Source organism: Ovis canadensis, chromosome 3 (assembly GCF_042477335.2).
Source record: "Ovis canadensis isolate MfBH-ARS-UI-01 breed Bighorn chromosome 3, ARS-UI_OviCan_v2, whole genome shotgun sequence".
Lineage (NCBI taxonomy): Eukaryota > Metazoa > Chordata > Mammalia > Artiodactyla > Bovidae > Ovis > Ovis canadensis.
This window is the reverse complement of record NC_091247.1, coordinates 45,345,430-45,360,000: the sequence shown is the minus strand read 5'-3', so window position 1 is coordinate 45,360,000 and position 14,571 is coordinate 45,345,430. Positions and strand designations below refer to the sequence as shown.

At 37.1% G+C, this 14,571-nt stretch overlaps 1 protein-coding gene across 6 annotated transcripts in view; it reads left to right on the top strand.

The window, feature by feature from the left end:
- Positions 1-14,571, top strand: part of EHBP1 (EH domain binding protein 1) — a 352,008-nt gene that overhangs the window by 281,050 nt on the left and 56,387 nt on the right. For 4 of the 6 annotated variants that reach the window (XM_069583031.1, XM_069583029.1, XM_069583032.1 and 1 more), the window contains one exon: positions 9,022-9,169. In XM_069583031.1, the coding sequence (XP_069439132.1) occupies positions 9,022-9,169 (148 nt within the window). The remainder of the gene's footprint in view (positions 1-9,021; positions 9,170-14,571) is intronic. The other 2 variants (XM_069583033.1, XM_069583030.1) reach the window with 1 other exon arrangement.

Sequence of the window (14,571 nt, the reverse complement as noted above, 5' to 3'; positions counted from 1 at the left end):
ATAAGTTAAAATGTATTTAGCCCAAGTAATAGAAGTTCATTTACTAAAACTATGAAAACACTGAAGAACACAAGTAAGCACAGGATATTGTGTTGTTAAGGGAGTTAAAGGACATGGAATATGGATTTATTGGTGGAAATACTCTGCTTTGTTCTATTATAAATACAGATTTACAAAGACTAAAGATGCAAACTATGTTGAAATAACATATTTGTAAATTTTGCAAAAGCCTATTTCATGATAATGTGTGTAGACATGTTTCTTAAATAGAAAGCCTTCTCAGTCTATAGTTTTCAACTGACTGAATAAAAATATCTAATGTTATAAAAGACACCCTTGGGTGGGTAATGATCTCAGCAGCTACACTGACAGTTTCTCATGTTTTAATTCACCTTCACAAATCCATGGCATCATTTTTTGGCTAAAGTAATGTCAGTCAGTGACATTTGCGGCAAGTATCAAAAGGACCCCCCATGGCAGCCATTTTTATTTGATTCTTAAGATCCAAAGGCTGCTGAAAGAACAATTGAATAAAGTTGAGGATTGGAGAAGCTTGATTTTCTTGTTCTCTGTGAAATGAAACTCTAGTCTTTTTCTCCCTCTTCCCCTTAAAAGCAAAAGTCTGCTAGGGGGTTGTAGCTGTGTCAAAGCCGCTGGGATGCCACTGCTGATCACTTTAATTACTACGACTAAGGAGGATAAAATTAAAAGTAGCACCATTGAAGCAGTGGAAGAAAGCTTGCCTAGATGTCGGTGAACTGTGAAATATAAAAATTGCATACCAATACGTTTTTATGGAAAGGAAACAAGGAATTACATTACTTATTCTTGAAGAGTTTGTCCTTAAATTGTCAAGTTTTACTAGTGTGTCTATCTATGGCAGATTGTAGACCATTTTAGAACGATAAGGAAAATAGTATCTTGAAGACATGCTGTGAAAATATTTTTTCAGTTTATGTCCAAAGTGGTTAGTTAGGATCCATCTTCTATATTTGAATATTTAAATCCGTTGTGTTGAAATACAAGCTTTTTGTACCATAACAGGACTTTAGCCTTATTCTGAAGATGTTAGGTAAGAGGAAAGTGGAGCTTAAATGTATCACATTCAGCACTTTTCTGAAGGCTTATAATTTAAGGTCAAGAATGTAAGTTTTAAATGAATATAAATAAGTTAATTTCTCTTTACCTCTCTGTTTTCAGTAGCACAGAGGAGCATTAAACTTTATTTGTATAGCCCAAAAGTAAGTAAAAAACTGTTGTTGTTTTTTAATCACAACGGCAATAGGGCTTGAGACAAATTTTCTGAACACCAACAATGTAATAGACAGGACCAACCCTTTGAAATCAGACAGACACTGATTTTAATTCTTACTGTGCCATTTACAAGATGTATGACCTTGGGCAGTATATTTAAGTGCAATTCCATTTCTGTGAAACCAGAGTGACATTGGTTACCTCAGAGTGGTGAATGGTAAATGAGACAGCACCTGTGAACACACTGCACAGGCACACAGCCAGTATTTACTTAAAAATATAGCTTCCCTCTAAAGAGTACATCCATCTTACAAAAGCGCAAATGTCCTATGTAAATCAGTCTAACTCTCTTAATCATACTGTACAGAAAAAGGTAAATGCCATCAGACCCATTCTTAAAAAAATAGGAAACCTGCTTCAATTTATTTAAGTTTATTTAGACTAGGCAGATAAATGAAAGATAGGTTTCCTATGTACTGAATTTTTCATGACAGCAGTCTTCTAACGTACTTACACTGCATCCCATTGAAAGGATTCCTTTATTTTTTTCAGCAGATTTGGTAAACAGATGACTTATTTACAGCTATGAGTCACTCACTGTCTTCCTTTGAATGCAGAAAGGTGAAAACAGATAACACATTTCTGTATTTGAATAGTTTTAAGCAAACCATCATTGTCAGAAATACTCAAATCTACAAACATACAAAAATAAGGAAATAATCATCATCCTTACTCTCTGGTCGTTTTATTCCTTTGACATAAACAATATGTTTCTTTTAAGTAAAAGATACAAAGATTTTGTATTATCTGTTCTTTAAATAATAATGTAAAAACTGACTTAATGAAGCCTATATGTAAAAATTAAGGTGAAATAGTTTTATATATAAGGAATCTGGAAATTAGTAATACTATCAGTTAAATTGGTTGCATAATCAATTGCTATAATTACAAGCTTTTCCTTGTGACCTTAACAATTAACTTCTATTTTCTCAGTTGGCTCTTTGTCTTAAGAGAACTTAATGGGTGAGAAAACAAACAGCACAGATACGCCATCCCACTGGAGAGCTCTAGGCCCAAGCAAAATTGTCTCTATGGTGTTAGGACATTAGTAGAAAAGTAAATCAAGGCAATCTGATAGGGAACTAGAATTCTGTCAATCAGGCTCAAGATTTTGTGCTGTGTCCATAAACTTTGTTTACTGTAGGGTTTTATGAGTTATAACCTGCCCTTGCAGTGTGTTAATGAGACTAAATCTTGCTACTTGAGAATTGAATTACAGCACACTTCTGGGCTAATGGTTATAAACAGAAAGTCCCATTAGGGCTGCATTCTGATTTGTTCATTTGCATTTTTTTCTATTGTATGGAGAACAATGACAGGTAAATAGTTACAAACAAACAATTTACATGGAAATTGATAAAGTGTCCCTAATTAGTATTTAGAGTTGGTTTTATTAATGATTGTCTGCTTTAAATTGCACTCTTGGTAAGATCTCAGAAGCATTTGCAGATGGGAGTATTACTGTGGGAGGAGGAGAAAATGGTAGGTGGTAAGAGAAAGCTAGGTTCTCATTTCATATTCAGAAAGGTAGAATCATTTATTTCATTTTTATGCAGTTAAGATGACCCAAGACCACTTCATCTTAGTCTGAATCACCAAATTCCAACTCTGCAAGAAGTTATTACTCATGCGGTGAAATTCACTTAAACCTAGTTGCCTGAGGCATATCAAATAATGGTTTTTATTAGTACTCTTAACTTCTCTTAAATTTGAAAGATGAAAGTTTAGTAAAAAGCTCAATTTTCCTTAGTTGGTCATGTAATTTGGTACTTTTGGGGATCAAATAGTTTGGAGGTTAAGAGCAGGGCCCTGTAGTCAAACAGACCAGGGTTGGACTCCGAGCTCTAACATCAGTTCTAGCTGTGAGATCTTGGAACTCTAAAACTAAATATTCTCATTGGTACAAATTGGGTTGTAAAAATTAAATGAACTCATCATACATATAAAGCACTTAGCACATAAAAGCTCATGAAATATGAATCAGTTCAGTTGAGTTCAGTCGCTCAGTCATGTCCAACTCTTTGCGACCCCATGAACGGCAGCACACCAGGCCTCCCTGTCCATCACAAACTCCTGGAGTCCACCCAAACCTATGTCCATCGAGTCGGTGATACCATCCAACCATCTCATCCTCTGTCGTCCCCTTTTCCTCCTGCCCTCAATCTTTCCCAGCATCAGGGTCTTTTCCAATGAGTCAACTCTTTGCATCAGATGGCCAAAGTATTGGAGGTTCATCTTCAACATCAGTCCTTCCAATGAACACCCAGGACTGATCTCCTTTAGGATGGACTGGTTGGATCTCCTCACAGTCCACGGGACTCTCAAGAGTCTTCTCCAACACCACAGTTCAAAAGCATCAAAGCTGCGCTCAGCTTTCTTTATAGTCCAACTCTCACATCCATTCATGACCACTGGGAAAACCATAGCCTTGACTAGATGGACCTTTGTTGGCAAAGTAATGTCTCTGCTTTTTAATATGCTGTCTAGGTCAGTCATAACTTTCCTTCCAAAGAGTACATGTCTTTTAATTTCATGGCTGTGGTCACCATCTGCAGTGATTTTGGAGCCCAGAAAAATAAAGTCAGCCACTGTTTCCACTGTTTCGCCATCTATTTGCCATGAAGTGATGTAGTTTTCTGAATGTTGAGCTTTAAGCCAACACCAAAATCACCATTATCAAGCCTACCTTTCCTTTTTATTTTCTAAGTTTAGAAATACTAATAATAAACTGAGGATTTTTGTGTATTATTATTATTGCATCTTCAGTTTCACTCTACCCAGTGTATACTACTCCTCTAACTACAAATAAGTCTGCCTCTCTAAATATTAAGAAAATTACTTTCTCTTAAATGTTAGCTCTCTAGTCTTTTGCCCCTACCACAACCATCCAACCTAGAAACCTGTCATCTCATTTCTTTCTTCCTTTACCCCAAGACTTTTAAAAAATAACATATTACAAAGGTAGTGTCGTTATATTATAGAAAGTTAGAAAATGAAGAGAAATTGAGGAAAACAAAAATACCACATTTCCATACCCTGATAGCTCCACCATGACAACTTTGTAAATAACCTTTTAGGTCTGCATATATATTTTGCCAAAAAGACAAAATTAAGTTATTAATGTATAAACTGTTTTTGCAGTCATTGTATTTTCTCTCATTTAATACTACAATTATATTCAGATTTCTTTAATTTATTCAGCAGTGTCCTTTATAGCTGGTTTATCCAACTGGTGTCTAACCCAGGCCTATACATTGCATCTGGTCAGGTCCCTTTTATTGGTGGGGATGGTGATTGGTTAGTTGGTTTTTGTTGTGTGTTTGTTTTTATAACTCTCTCTCATTAAAATGACCAGGTCAGTTAGCCTGAATATTCTACTTGCTAGGTTGGTTAGTTTGCTTCCTTGTTCTGCCATTTATCATGTTTCTCTATCCCCTGTGTTTATGATAAACTGGAGATTATATATCTAAAGGCTTAGTAGATTCACTTTAGACATTTGGGCTAGAGTATTATAGGTGGCGCTTGCTTCATGTGCTTCACATCAAAAAACATGTTACATATGGTTGACTCAACATTAGAGATGCCAAGATTGACCATTAGAGTAGTGTTCTAATCCCTGATCTAGTTCTGATGTCTCGATTTAAAATATGGTTTTCTTCTTACAACCGGGAAATAATCTATATGGTATTACTTAACCACATGATCTAATTATTAATGTGTAAAACAATCCCAAACATAATGGTCTAAAATTATTTTTATCCTCACTGGTTCTGTGGGTCAGGATTTCAGATAGGGTACAGTGTGTGTGCTTTGTCTCTGTTCCACATTGTCTGAAATCTCAGTTGGGGAGACTTGAGCAGTTGGAAGTGACCCAAAGTGGCTAAAGGCTGAGATTCTGAAGAAGCCTTTATTCACATGTCTGATACGTGAGCTCAGAAGACTCAAGACTGAACTTGGCTGGGAATGTGAACTAGTGCACCTGCATATGGCTTGGGATTCTCACAACATGACAGTTGGGTTCCCAAAACATATAAAATGCAAGAATTTCAAGAGAACTGGGCAAAAGGGTATAGCCTTTTCTGACCCAGCCTTTCTGAAGTCACCTTCAACACTTCTGTTTTCTGTTGATTATATACAAGTCACTTACACTAGCCCATACTCAAGGGGAAGGAAATTAAATATGTCATCTCTTGATGAGGAAATAGCAAGGTCACACTGCAGAATGTTTGTAGGATGAGAAATACTGTCATGGTCATCTTTGGAAAGTATGTAATATAAATATCCAGTTTCCCATCAAACATTTTCTTAGGAGCTTTAATACTAGTTCATAAGCCTTGCTAGAATCAATCATTCTTTTGTGAATGGGAAAGTTTCATTCTTTTATTTTACTTTTAAAGAAATTATTATTATAGCTGGCATCATTTTATAAAGTAGAGTTTTCTGTTGTGTCATTAACTGGGCTATTTATTAGTTGCCCTAAACTTCAGTTCCCACTGGAAAGACAGGATAAGTGCTTGATTTTTTTTCTCCAAATACTAATTTGGGGGAATACTCTTTTTTTAAATTATCTATTTATTTGGCTATGCCATATTTAATTTGCAGCACACTAGATTTTCAGTCTTCATTGCAGCACTTGGGATCTTTAGTTGTAGCATGTGAGCTCTTAGTTGCGGTATGTGGGATCCACTTCCCCAACCAGGGACCAAACCTGGGCCTCCTGCTTTGGGACCGCAGAGTCCCAGCTGCTAGACCACCAGGAAGTCTCAAGGAGTTCTATTAAAAGCACCCGCAGATGAGTTTATATATCCTCTAAGAACTTTTTGAATGTCATAATGAATTGATGAATTTTCACTGATTCATTGTGTGATTTCATTGATTATTCAACTCATCACAGTCATTGGGTGTTTGTTTGATACTGAATTGTTTCACTTTGCTCACTGGGAGCTTCAAGCTTGTCTCTGGGTCCATTCTATACCCCTGTTAATCTACCCTCATTAATTTTGACAGCTCTCAGTTCTAGCCATCTCACAATTTGTGAACAATTGCCTAGGCCTGAACTCCATCAGTCTAGTGACTACCCCTCTCTCTAATGCTGTTACCTACCAAGTTTAATTGCCCTTTTTAAACTTTCAGACTCATTAACCTCTAACATTTACTGTAGTCGATTATTCCCTTTTTCATGGAAGCCTCTTCATCTTTGATTCTCAAGATGTATCAGTGTTACAGTTCTCATCCTCTTCCTTCTCTGTCTTCTTTTCCTATTTTTACCTAAATGTAGATGTTTTCCATGATTTCAGTTCAGTTCAGTCGCTCAGTCGTGTCCGACTCTTTGTGAACACATGAATCGCAGCACGCCAGGCCTCCCTGTCCATCACCATCTCCCAGAGTTCACTCAGACTCACATCCATCGAGTCCGTGATGCCATCCAGCCATCTCATCCTCGGTCGTCCCCTTCTCCTCCTGCCCCCAATCCCTCCCAGCATCAAAGTCTTTTCCAATGAGTCAACTCTTCGCAGGAGGTGGCCAAAGTACTGGAGTTTCAGCTTTAGCATCATTCCTTCCAAAGAAATCCCAGGGTTGATCTCCTTCAGAATGGACTGGTTGGATCTCCTTGCAGTCCAAGGGACTCTCAAGAGTCTTCTCCAACACCACAGTTCAAAAGCATGAATTCTTCGGCGCTCTGCCTTCTTCACAGTCCAACTCTCACATCCATACATGACCACAGGAAAAACCATAGCCTTGACTAGACGGACCTTTGTTGGCAAAGTAATGTTTTAGTTAGTAGGTTTTATTTTTCTCTACAGAACTTCTTCAGGTGATTTCGTGTATTCCTGTCACTTTGGCCATTAGCTCTGTAGTCATAGTTTGACTTCACTCTAGCATCATTTTCACTTCCCAACTACTTACATCTTGACTCAAATGTCCAACCAGCCTCTCAAATCTAGTCTATCTTACCCCAGACTTCCAGCCTTTTCCTCTTATAATTCATCTTCGTTTTTCTATTTCTATTTTTAATGCCACATTTCTAGTTACCCAAGTTTAGAACTTCTGAGTCAGCTTTTTTTCTTCCCTCTACCTCTGATCAGTTACCAAGAATTGATACAGGTACCAGTTCTAGCTCTGATGTGTTTCTTACGCTTGTCTCCTTCCATTCCCATTGCCACTATCCCAGTTCTGAATCTCATGATAGCTTCCTCGTCCTATTTATAAGAGCCTCCTAAGTACTCTCTTTCCAGTCCCTCTGTGCCAACCTATTGTATACGTTGTTGTTAAATGTACACCTCTGGTTGATCATCCCCCTTGGCGGGGGGGAAAAGTTACACACAAAAGCAAACTTCTTTCTTCGGAACTCTTCCTGCATTTTAATCGCATCTCCTTATTGTGGCTGTTTTAGCTTTCCCTCTGTATTAGAAGCTTTGTGAGTATAAATTATAAATTTTCATGCCTGAAATTTCTATAGCAAGTACCAAGCACCAGGATGTGTGCTAAGGACCAAAGATACAAAGATAAGTCAAATCTAGCTCCTGCCTTTGAGTGGCTCAATTCTGCTAAGGAGGCATTTGTGCAGAGTTTTAACTTGATATGTAGTGTTTTAAAAAGTAATCACTTGCACTACACACACACACACACACACACACACACACACACTCTTTTGTAGCAACAAAGGAGAACTTTCCACCAGCAAGGAGGACAGAAGAGTAGTCAGAGAAATTTAGTGGATTTAAAATGAATCTTGAGGAATGAGTAGGAGTTAAATAAATGAGAGAGGAACTTTCCAGGAAGATGAAATGATGTATTCATTTCAAATCCATGGATGCATGAAACCACATGATACAAACAATTTGTATAAATAGATGTGAGGTTTTATAGAGATTGGAAGAGGTTAACTACAGATATGTTGGGGCCAGATTATTTCAGGCTTTGTTTTGTCATAATAATAATGCCTTATATCATATACTTTCCAGTTTACAAAGCAATTTCACATTGATTATTTGCAATTCATAATAACCTGTTTTTAGGAGGCAAAATCTAATTTATTTAATTCTCTGTCATTTTTAGTTATTTCAAATACCAAAACCCATGCTAGATTTTACTTTTTCTTTTCAGTGTGTGTCTTGGGGGAGAGTAGAAATGGAGATAGTAGTACATCAGTACCTAATTCTGATTTTAAAACTATCAACAATAACTGAGGAACTAATGTGCTATCTATTCCTGCTGTAGCCCCCTAAAAATACCATTTTCTGTATTTGACCAACATGATGTAGCAGCATTTTCTATTATCAAACATTTCCTTTAGCCAGTGCTATATGCCTTTACTAGAGACATGCAAGTTACATTTTAATCTTAAAAAAATTATGTGTTAATTGAAATTCTGTTTGCAGTATTGTGACTTTTTTCCTAAAAGCCCGGTCATTTTCTTAATAGTTGATCCTGCTACTTTCTCAGTAATTATATTGCCAAACATTCTTTAAAGGCTACTTTGAATTTTTAACAGACATTTTAGTAGAATAATTTGTAAATGTTTTTAAAAATCTGATTCTTGGATGTCTTTTAAAAATGGTGTGACATCCAACTGATATAGAGCATCCTATTTATAATGTGGGCCAAGCACCATGCTGTAAACCAGTTACTATCATGATGATCAGATTGAAAATGAAATTGCATTTCTGTCAATTACTGAGTTGGCAACTGTTCAATATATCTTAGCAGCAAGATGAAGAGCGACGTCGGCAGCTGAGAGAGAGAGCTCGTCAGCTAATAGCAGAAGCTCGATCTGGAGTGAAGATGTCAGAACTTCCCAGCTATGGTGAAATGGCTGCAGAAAAGTTGAAAGAAAGGTCAAAGGCATCTGGAGGTGAGTTTAAGAATCTTGTATCACATTCTACAGACAACCCAGAAATCCGTGATGGACCTTTCGGGACATTTTATTCTTACTTCAAAATGTTGTGCATCAAATACATAAAGTTTCTAACCTACTGGTGTGTTGCTAAAAACTTAAAGAAAACATAGTAAATCAGAAGATGACTATTGCCATTTTTCAAAATCAACTCTTTGACTTAATTTTTAACAACTCAGGAAGTACTTTGATTATGATTAAGTATGATTAGTACTCGAGAAATACCAAGAATATGATTTAGGAGAAAACTCTGACAGGCCTTAGTTTGTGATTCCCCATGATACCTCATTAACTGTATTAGAATGGTAAAATGCAATCAAGTCCTCAGCATCTGGATCACAAGACTTGTTAGTGGAGAGCTTTGGCTTGAGAGATTTTCACTTTGAGCCAGATCTTCGGAAAGTAGCTTTAACAACGTTTCCAGCACTATAACCTGACATATAAGAATTTTTAATAAGTCCCATATGCATTTCTCTTAGTCTTCTTATTTGAAGAGGGTCTTTTTCAATATCTGTAGAAATTTTTCTAAGCTTGATGTTGAAACAAGGACTATATATACATATAATTAAAGGGAATTTTAATTTTACCTCTCAGTGCTCAATTTCAGCACTTTTAACTTGAAACTTTTTACAATTTTATTTTAGTAGTATACTCAAGAGGGCTTTTTTATTTCAAAGGTACGTGACCTATTTATCTACCAGAACATGCCAGGTACTTGTTCTGAGTTAATCTTAAATGCTAAGATCACTCTGGAGAGTAGGCAAGTGAGGACTCGAATAAAACCTTAGAGAACTGAAACAAAGGAAACTATTTCTAGGTCAATAATAAGTTTCTTCATAGTAAACTGAAACTTACTGCTGTTATTTCTAATTGATCCCTTATATTAAAATCTTACTGTTGTAGAGCATTCCAACAATTGCCTATAGCATGTTACCTCATCCCCATATATTTGAAAGCTGCTTTCCCAAATAGCTATGTTTCTGTCCATCTGGTGTTCTCAGAATGTTTGTTTCTTAGTTAAGTCTTTCATCTTACCTTTTCAACTCCTATCATTCAGAGTTTTTATTACAGTTTCTATATGGAGAAGGGAATGGCAGCCCACTCCAGTATTGTTGCCTGAAGAATCCCATGGACAGAGCAACCTTGCAGGCTACAGTCCATGGGGTCGCAAGAGTCGGACACAACTGAGTGACTTTCACTACTTCAGTAAACACTCACAGCTACATTTATATAATGGTATTATAGTTTGCTTTCATTTATTATTAGATGTTTCTTTGATATCATAGAAATTCCAGATACTCTAAGTAAACCTTAGTTAGATGTCTCTGCTTCCTTGTATCGCAGAATGATTAAAGAAAAAAAAGCCTTATATTCTTGACCCTCCAGATAGACTGTTAAAACTACTGGTATTATTGCCATGTGACATTGTAAACCCATAGAAGAGTAAACATAAAATAGAGAGGCATCCACTGTCTCTTTTAATTTTTTTTTTCCTAACAGACAGCAGATAACAATGCTAAATGAGTTGTGAACTCTGGGAAAACTAAGGATTAAAATTTTCTGACTAAGGGTATGGGGTGAGTCAGCTATGTAATTGATCTTATCTCTATAATCCAATCCCAGTTGAGACTAAGCCAGAACTAGACTAGGTAGAGAGACTTAGTCAGTGTTACAACCTCCAAAATGGGTAGCTTCCCAGCTTGGTAACTAGGGAAAGTGAAGACCTGATTTTGGCATCATTCAACAGTCAACAAAGTGAATAAAGAACAAGTGAGGATTAGATCTCTGAAACTAACAAAGAAGTACAGACTAGAAAAGGAAAAGCCAGATGAAATGAAGATGGGACAGAGTTCAACAGATGACTTATGAGAACCTGCTGAAGAGTCAAGACTCTTCCCTAAGATGACCAACGTGATCAGGGCCCATTTCTCTCATAGACCATACCATACCTTGCATGTTAGAAGTGGCCACATATCAGATGGTAGGCTCTTAATCAGAGCTAAAGTTGACCTTCAAGCGGTGCAGGGCTTTTTCTTGACCTCAGTGGTGGATATTGGCCTGTCTTCATAAAGGTGTATAGATCTGACTAGGTCTGCTCTGGCATCAAAGCCTAAGCTGAAGCTTTCAAGGCCAGAATGGAAGGGACCTTTAGGTCAAGGGAAAGGGTAAGATTCCTTCCTAGAATTCAACCATTCATACATAGATATTTATCTATTTAGTGGTGCCAGCTGTTGTGTTGGGCCAGGATTTGGCTAACTTCCTAGAAAGGGCCAGAGTAAATTTTTACAGGCTTGCAGGCCATACGTTCTCGCTCTTAACTGCTTGGCTCTGCCCTTGTAGATTTGAACAATACGTAAATTAATGGGCATGCCTGTTATTTACCCTGAAAGGGTGGTAGGCTGGATTTTGCCCCCATGCTATAGTTTGCTGGCATTTACATAGCTAATTAGAAATTCACTTGATTTCACAAGAGTCTAATTCCTAAATGAAAATGACCCTTTGGGGTTGATAAGTCAGGAAAAACAATTAACAAATTAGTGTCCGCTCTTCCACTGTCTAATGGGAATTACCAAATTTGAATAAGGAATGGTGCAAAATGAGAGAGGAATGTGTAGGGACCAGCCTAGATGATGGACTAGAGAGGGAAATTTTTTGGAAGCAGTGGTCCAGAGTGACAAAGAAGAGGGAGTAGTCAAGAGCTGAAATAATAAGGTGAAAGCACAACCTAGGAGATGTGTTGAACTTGATACTCAGACTCATTGCCTGAACCTATTTGAAATGCTTGGTTTTTTCCATTCTCAGCAGCCAGCCTCAGTGAGGAAAAGAAACTTGCTAAGTTTGAGGTGAGGTGTCATGAGCCTCAGGTGTTCACAGAAAGTATTTGTAAGTTATTTTAGATCTCTGAAGCCAGGTATCCAAGCATCCCACTTACATCCTATTTCAACCAGAAATAGCCTAATTCTTATGAAATAACAGAACCTGTCCAAGGAACCACAGCCTCAGTTCAGTTCAGTCTCTCAGTTGTGTCGGACTCTTTGCCACCCCATGAATCGCAGCATGACAGGCCTCCCTGTCCATCGCCAACTCCCGGAGTTTACCCAAACTCATGTCCATTGAGTTGGAGATGCCATCCAACCATCTCATCTTCTGTCGTCCCCTTCTTCTGCCCCCACTCCCTGCCCAGCATCAGGGTCTTTTCCAATGAGTCAGTTCTTCGTATCAGGTGGCCAAAGTACTGGAGTTTCAGCTTCAGCATCAGTCCTTCCGATTAACACCCAGGACTGATTTCCTTTAGGATGGACTGGTTGGAACTCCTCGCAGTCCAAGGGACTCTCAAGAGTCTTCTCCAACACCACAGTTCAAAAGCATCAATTCTTCGGTGCCCAGCTTTTTTCACAGTCCAACTCTCACATCCATACGTGACCACAGGAAAAACCATAGCCTTGACTAGACGGAACTTTGTTGGCAAAGTAATGTCTCTGCTTTTGAATATGCTGTCTCGGTTGGTCATAACTTTCCTTCCAGGGATTAATTTCATGGCTGCAACCACCATCTGCAGTGATTTTGGAGCCCAAAAAATAAAGTCTGACACTGTTTCCACTACAGCCTAGCTTTTACTTATTCTCCTCTTGAAATAATTTGAAGGCTTAGAAGAGAGTCAGGTGATATTGTGGTATTCTACATGTGTTTTTTCAATTTTTTCTTCATTTTTTAGTTGTAGACCTATAGCAGCCTTTTAAACTCCTCATTTTAGGTAGCAAACTTATGAGTTCATTTATTATATTGATCTTACTTGGCAAAGTACAGTTGTTTGGGGCCAAAGTGTGATATTTTCATTTTTAGTTATGTGGTATTTTGGTCAGAGAATATGGCCTGAATTTCTGCTTTGAAAATTAAAAGGTTTTTGTCTAAACAAATGTTGCATTTTTATTAGTGGTCCATGGGCACTTGCAAGGAAGGTGTTTGTCCAGTTTGAAGATGATATTATATCTATAATATATTACATGGTATATATTATATAGATTTTTTATATATTTATGTATACTTAAATCTTTGTATATTTTGTGTCATAACTATGATACCTACCATATCATATATAGGATATTTTATGTCATATCTATTTATTTTTATTCCGTAGTTTATTGGTTTGGTTTGAGTTGGGTTAGAATCATTTAACTTTTTTTTTAAGGGATCATGTAACTATTAAGCAGACATTTTTGCCCCTCTTTGATTTAGATGGAATAGTATCCTTTGTTTTTGGATTTCAAGTGGATAAATTAAAATTAAAAAATTTTATCCATGAGACTGTGTGCCTGCGTTATCCTTATTTCAGTTATGGTAAATAGATTTGTCTAAATTTACTCAACCAAAATAAAATCTTAGAGGCCTTCAGTAATTTTTATTTTCAGCTTTCATTAATAATATATTTATATTGTTTTCTATCATTTTATAACTTTACAAGTTATAAATTTTACAGAGGGCCTTCAATGAGAATTTTTAAATCATGATGCAAATGTGATATCTTATTCTGAAAATCTTCTTTTCTGGAAAGAAACAGTTTCATGTAAACGTAGGTGTTCTCTAAACTACCATTTTGTGTAAATATGTTTTTAACAGTAGCCTCAACTTCTTTTTTTTTAAGTACAGATATTCTTTTTTTTTTAACTGTTGCCTTATATTCAGACTTTTCATTCAATTTATTTATAAATGATAAGTCTTATAAGACTGGTCTTATTTCTGTGCTATTAATCATACCATTGGGATCCCCATTTTGCTTATAGTGCTATACAGTGTCAGTTGGAATGCATTGTCTCATTCCAGTGTATGTATAATCTCTTTCTACTTTTTCCTACGTACAGGCCATACTTGCAAACCACCTTCTATTGTGTATTGTATCTCTAGTTTACTTTATGCCACGCTTACCTGCTGCTGCTGCTGCTGCTCCTGCTAAGTCGCTTCAGTCGTGTCCGACTCTGTGCAACCCCATAGACGGCAGCCCACCAGGCTCCCCCATCCCTGGGAGTCTCCAGGCAAGAATACTGGAGTGGGTTGCCATTTCCTTCTCCAATGCAGGAAAGTGAAAAGTGAAAGTGAAGTTGCTCAGCCGTGTCTGACTCTTAGCAACTCCATGGACTGCAGCCTACCAGGCTCCTCCATCCATGGGATTGTCCAGGCAAGAGTACTAGAGTGGGTTGCCACTGCCTTCTCCGGCCATGCTTACCTAGTGGGTTTTAAATGGTTAGCCTTAAAGATATATATAATCTTATATATATCATATATTTAATATGTAATAATTTAAGCACACAGACACACATGTACTTTAGTTCTGCTAAAATTCATTAAGAGTATTTCGATAGGTA